Source organism: Labrus bergylta, chromosome 4, assembly GCF_963930695.1.
Source record: "Labrus bergylta chromosome 4, fLabBer1.1, whole genome shotgun sequence".
Lineage (NCBI taxonomy): Eukaryota > Metazoa > Chordata > Actinopteri > Labriformes > Labridae > Labrus > Labrus bergylta.
In genome coordinates this window covers 20,581,476-20,588,062 of record NC_089198.1, presented here as the reverse complement: position 1 = coordinate 20,588,062, position 6,587 = coordinate 20,581,476, and the positions used below count along the sequence as shown (strand labels likewise).

Here is a 6,587-nt window from a genome sequence, read left to right as displayed (position 1 = left end):
TACAAATGAATGCATTGTCTTTAGTGGTTATGAATACTTTAAAGACTTGTTAAGATACTTTTTCCTATTCTCTTTCTTTTTCTTTCTGCTTTCTGCTTACTTTGATCTGAGTGCTTTATGTTATGGCACCCCCTAGAGTAGAAAGTGGCACATAGTTTTACTTTTGTGAGTTATCAGTGTAACAATAGGGTCTCTTATCTGAGTTGCATTGGGAGAAGTTTGGCTTTATGATTGTTTTCTCTGTATTCTTATAGAATATCTTAAAATGGAATTAGGCGGTTGATTAATAGAAAGCACGCATCTGTGAATGTCATAAATTTGGAATCTCATGTTTGCTGACAAATGTGAGTTGCTGTATTACCATAGTCATGTTTTATTTAGTTCTTTCATTAATGCAACAATCATTTTCTACTATGCAAAGACAGTTGCAAAAGCAGTGAGATCAAATTGACATCAGATGATGTGTCACCCATTATGCAAAAATCCCTTTAATGTGTTTTGACTCCATTTGTTCTACCTGCCCTACCTGTTCTTTGTGCTTGTTCTTAAGCATTTGTAACTTTTATATGAAAGATGCTGAGCTTCTCAAATATGCAGGCCTACTGTAGAGGGAACATATCTAATTACTAATTACTAGTATTTACTAATAACTACTACTTGGTCGTTTCTATTGTCCTTAGTGCATATACGTTTTTACTCTGCTACAGTTATTGGGAAACTTTGTGTGATGTTATAAATTATGACGTTTTGTGTCATCTTATACAACTCAACAAACTGAGAAAATGTCAAAAAGAAGACCCAGCAGCATATTGTAATATAGTAAAGTAAACCAGTAATATGATACATATAGCCTATACAAGATTGTTTTTGATACTTTTGTACTAATTGTTCTTACAATTCAGTACTTACTTGTTCTATTTAAAGTGTGGTTCTGCTACTTTAACTTACCACATCACTGCAGAGCAAATCTATTATTATTAGCCTGTTTGTTCTGCAGATGTTACTGTCAACAAGTCACTACTACTTCTTTGGCCCGTGCCACATCATGTCCTGATCAACTTTAACTATCACTCACACATGACTTCTTGGCGTATGTCTCAACATGTCCTCTACATTGTATGTGCAGTGTAAGGCAGTTTTAATTTAACAAAAAGTCAACGTCATTTTTTCTTGTCTATTGCATAATTCTATCAAAAGCTCTACTGTGACACTGCTCATTCACAGAGGTGACCACAGTTAACACCTGGGCGGTCATATCACATCAGAGCCATGAACTTTATAGTATCTGAAAAACACCTTTGTCTTTAAAGCGGTGGGCTGCAGCTGACGTCAGCTCTGCGTTGTCCGCTTATTCCCTGTGGATCTGGTGAAAAAAAAAAAAAAAAACGGGAAATAAAAAAAAAGCTGTCGGCTCCCGGGTTCCAACATCTGTGCAGCCAGCGTCACAACTAGCCGCCGTTGTCGCCTTAACTGTCAGCTCCGCATTACCTCACTCGTGGCCGGCCTGCCAGTTCACCCTGCAGTTTAACTTTGGCGTGCATGCTCTCTCTCTCTCTCTCTCTCTCTCTCTTTCTCACCCTCTCTCCCTCTCTCTCTTTCTCACCCTCTCTCCCTCACTCTCCCCCTTCCTCTCTACTCTCCATGCTATTACGTCCGCTGCTGGTAAAGACGCGGAGACAGGAAGGGGGGGGGGATGTACAATTAAGAGCACATTGTAACGTCCTTGCGTTGCATGCCGTGGCGGAAGAGGAGTGTGCCGTGAACACGAATGACCGTCGGTGGACGAAAAGAGGATAGACAGAGAGAGCTAGGACCAGAGAAAGGGAGAAAGAGAGAGAGACAAGAGAAGAGAGGAATCACTCAAGATGCCTCGTTTTAGCGTAATTTGTCCTGCAGACTGTGCCCTTCCGGCGTTTTGAGGGCTGCTGTGAGCCTGGCTGGCTACGCGATGCTGCCTGACCCTGCTGCTGTGTTGTGATAGCATTTGTCCGATTGTTTGGATTGAGGAAAGCTCCCATCAACCCAAATCAATGAGGATTCTGAGGCCATTCCTTCAGAAAGGAGCGCATATGCTGCAGTGTTTCTGTGGACAACGATCGAAGTCGACCACTATCACCAACGGTGAGAGACACAACACATACCACCGTAGCTCTGTAGCTACCTGCGCTTTGCATGCTTTCTCTCTTGAGTGATGCAAAAAAAAAAGAAAAAGAAAAGGGGGATAAAAAGAGAGGAAAGGAAGAGAGGTGGAGGAGGGGACGTGGGTATCATTGGACACTCGAGTTTGTGAGTAAGATCTTCCGAGTCTGCAGTGCTCCTCGCATCTGTCCCGAGTTTTGTGTTTGCAGATAGCTGCTGGCAAGGCAGCATCCAGCAGCCGCACTGTACTCCGGTTACTTAGACCAGACTGGGGTTTAAATTTGCAGTCGAGCTTGTTCCAGTGCTGCATCTGAAGTGGGCCAAAACATGGACAATGCAGGGATCAAGTCATTAAACTTCAGGGGCCTGGAGAAGGCAGTGCTGTTTTAGGGCCCCACAACCAGCAGCGCTGTTCAGCACCACGGACAGCGCCATAGTGGAAGTCCTCCAAAACTTTTCATGCACTCAGATTTAAATCAAACCAAGTTCATCACTATTTGTTCACAGATTTAAACATCTTAAACTTAAGTCAAACTTAATGATAAACTAATACCAACTGTTTATGCTCTATGTGAACAAACAAAAGTCCTCAATAAGTTCTGATTTATTATGAAACTTCTCCTTAATTGGGGGTATTCCTTAATAGACCTCTGCCCCCCCCCCACCACCCCTGCACTCTTTACTACTTAAACAAAAACATGGCACAGTGTAAGAAAAATGGTTGCATTTGCTAAGTAACCACTTTTTAACATGTTAGAGGAGTATGAAATCTCCATGACACACACACACACACATGCCCATAAATACAATCATCACTAAACAGGGTTTGGCAGGAGGCCTAAGGTGCCTGCCATGTCCTCTAGACATGCTTCAGCACTTCACTGCAATGCTGCTGTTGTTCATTCTTAACACAAATGCTTTTCCAAAATGCAACACCTTCTCCCGACGCTTTACCATGTACCACAGCTCTTGTAGTTTCAGCAGGAAGAGCAGTGCTCAAATTCAGGGCAGACAATTAGAAACTCCATTAAGCACAGTTGATTCCTCTGAGGTGGTTGGACCAAAAGCAGCACGCACACTGGGACCTGTAGGACTGTGACATAAAGATCTACCAGTCCTTATCCTGCATCTCTGCCTGCTGTAAGATGAACCTTATGACCTCAATCAACACTTTATGAGTCAGCTCATGTGTTGACACAAATCGATGCCAATGATGAATGTCGTAATCTAGTTTAAGAAGGTTGTGATGGAGAATATTGTATACATTTCCCACTATTTGTCCTGCATTTTTGTGGTTCCTTTGCAAAAATATATCAAGAGCACTTCCACCTTCTCTTTGCTTATAATACAAAACTGTAAGATTTCATATAGATACTTCTCTGCTTATTGATGTTTAAACAGCCACAATGACCTCATATCTGAACTTGTCTGTCTTGCCATGCAGCAGCAGTTTTCATGATCCACTTCTATGTAAAGATGGCTCACACACTACTTTACAGTAGATGAGATAAAAGCCTGGGCTTGTTATCTGACTGCATCACTCACTGCTGAGGGGACGTGGGCCCTGCACAAGTTCATGTAAAGCAGGAAGAGCATTTTGCTCTCCAGGCTCGGGCACTGCGCCAAAAATCATCTCTCAGGGAGTTTTACTGAAAGATGTTTCTGAGTACGCTTAAATGTTTGCACCTGCTTCCCTTTGTAGTGTCGAGTTGACACCTGGCTTTGTGTGAAAGTTAAAAGTTGTTTGGTGGATAAAATATTGAACATAATACAACCAAATCCCTGCTTGTCCTAGCTTCTGCAAATATTTTTGCATACAAGGGGACATTCATTCAAAAGGAGCTTTCAGTTAGACCACTGGTTTCTTTGAATTACTTTGTTCAAGTCCCTCCTTTGTAAAATGTAAAACGTCAGTGAGTGAACTCTGATGTCTTTGTAGACTGATGTAGGTCATTTGTTGTTTTCCTTTTTTTTTAAGCATGATTTTTTTCAGTAACTATTTTAATTTGTCATATTTAGCATCTTATCTAAAACATGGATGAGATAAGATGCTGGAACTTAAAACTTATTCACTTTGCTTCACTTTCAGAACTAAAGAAATATTTAATATTTAATATGAGAGGTAAAACGCTTCAAGAACAACAAACCAAGTCCAGTTCCCTTTGGGATTAAGCTTTGAAATATTTAGACCTGTAGGACTGAAAACCTTCACAGGAAAAAATCCTTTGTTTCTGTCCATCTGCACATCTTTGGCTTTGTGCTCTTAGACTTGTCACATCGATGGTAACCAAACCGTATTGTGTGAATTGTTTTAGAACTCAAAATTTGTTAAAGAGCATTGCAGGGTTGCTCTCATTCTCACACATCTCTCGTCTTTGACTCCTGTATTACACTGTGAAAACTAGCTCCAGCTATTGTGAGTCACCCAATCTGTGAGGTATTTCAAGGACACGTTAAAGTGACAAAGTCCCGAGAAAGAACACATCCATTTTAGTCTCTCTGAGCAACTGTGGGTCTTTCTTTTTTCCACAAGGGGGCAGCAGGTGTAAAGGAAAGACTGCAGTTATTGCTGTGCTGTTTTCTCTCCAGAGGGATGTTGTGGTTCATGTCTTTTGGTTTTAAGAGGTATTTAGCCCATATGCTGCAGTATATTCAACATGGTGACTAATTTGAATTGTTTAATCCAAGAACTAGTCGGACTAAATTAAAACACAAAACTATCAGAAAACATGCAATGCAGATACTTGAATGTTCTTGTAACAATATTCAGAATGTTTTTAATATGAAGATAAATAACAGATGATGGAAGCATTTTAAATGATGACGTCACATTATTTCTGCAAGAGCCAGCAAGTCTTTATAGATTCAAAAGATAAAGCTAAGAGACAATCCCAGTGATTGCATTACATAATCTGCAGTGCATTTCAAAGCAGCAGTGTTTTATTGCATGTGGACGTATCGGCAGGAATGAAGTGAACATCAATTGTCTCTGGCAGAGCGAGGAAGCCTAGCAGATCCTCATTAGGGAATACTTTATCTTTTCATGACAAAGATTTATATGTGTCTCTAAAGCGCTCTACAGCACAAAATCCCTCCTATTTCTGAGAATTTTGTTCCAGCACTGGCTCAGGTTTTTTTTCTCCTCAGAAATGTACATCACACTTCTGGTTATTGGTTTAAATGATGAATGATGTATTGATGTTGGTATTGATATTTCTGTGAAGTGCAGTGAACTATTCATTTACCACTCCCTGGCAGCTCAATAGGAATACAGAGCTAGATTAACAGCTTATTTGATCTTTTTATGTTCCTGCCTTTCTTCTGCTCATGATTTTACTATCACCTCTCTCTGGCTTTTTTCTCGTCTTTGGGCAAATATTTCAGCTGCGCTCCACATCTCTTTCTCTCTCACATGCACTCAGGTAAAACACTTGAAGGGATATCCAGGTTACTAGTTCTTCCCATTCAACACTTTCATCCATTATATCTGAACGTTATGTAAGGGGGAACAGACAGAGGTAGTCAAAAAGGAAAAGTCTCTCTCTCGCTCTCTCTCTCTCTCTCTCTCTCTCTCTCTATCCATCCCTCTCCTGGTTCGGTTGGGAAAGAAGATGTCAAAACCAGTCCTAGAAAAACAAAAAAGGCTTTAAATGTTTCATACCATTCCATCACAGGGAAGAGAAAGGTTTGCTGAGCTGCTGAACACTCACGTGTTCTTCCTCCCACAGTTTGTGTGTGTGGTGTGTGTGCCTTGTGTGTGTGTGTGCGCTCCACAGCCCATGCAATAATAAACATGGAACCAATGGCATGCTTACATGCACAGGAACAGATGTTGGTACACGTCTGCAAGACCTATTTTATGTTCAACTTCATTCTGACTGCCTTTTATTAACAATACATTTGAGCAATTCCTTTATTCTAATGGGAAAAAGCAGTACCGCTCTACACACATCCAGCTGGTCACTGTCTCTAATAAAGAGCAGTTATTTGTGCTTCAGTATTATTCATGGTTTAGGTTAATGACTTCTGTGCTGCTGGGTATTATATATGTAATGTTTTTATGTGTCATTGGGGTCCATTTCATTTCCATAAGCCCAAAATCCTATTTCACCACGTGTTGTGTCACAGTCTGGGTATTCAGTGTCCTACCATTGGTGTTTGGGGTTCTCTCTGTGTGTGCGGAAACCTGTTGCAAAGTAATCCCTTTAGCCAGATTTAATATGTTCTTGATGGCACATGTGGCCCCGGGGCTTTTAGAGAGTAGAATGTTAAGAAGAAAAAGCTGTGCGGATAAATGCTGCGTAAGCGCATTATGATTTCTCTTTTTATGCACTCTCCTTTCTCTGCGTGTCTTTGCTGACCCACGTCCTTTTTTTAAATTACTGTCTTGAGAAATTCAGCTTTTAATAGTAATTCAGAGACATTTGTGAGATCTTCTGCCCTCTTGC

The 6,587-nt window shown here is 40.8% G+C and overlaps 1 protein-coding gene across 1 annotated transcript in view; it reads left to right on the top strand.

Moving 5' to 3' along the window:
• The first annotated feature begins 1,679 nt into the window (after positions 1–1,679).
• Positions 1,680–6,587, top strand: part of fgf12a (fibroblast growth factor 12a) — a 36,165-nt gene continuing 31,257 nt past the window's right edge. The window contains exon 1 of the mRNA XM_020649335.3: positions 1,680–2,121. Within this exon, the coding sequence (XP_020504991.1) occupies positions 2,031–2,121 (91 nt within the window). The 5' untranslated portion in view covers positions 1,680–2,030. The remainder of the gene's footprint in view (positions 2,122–6,587) is intronic.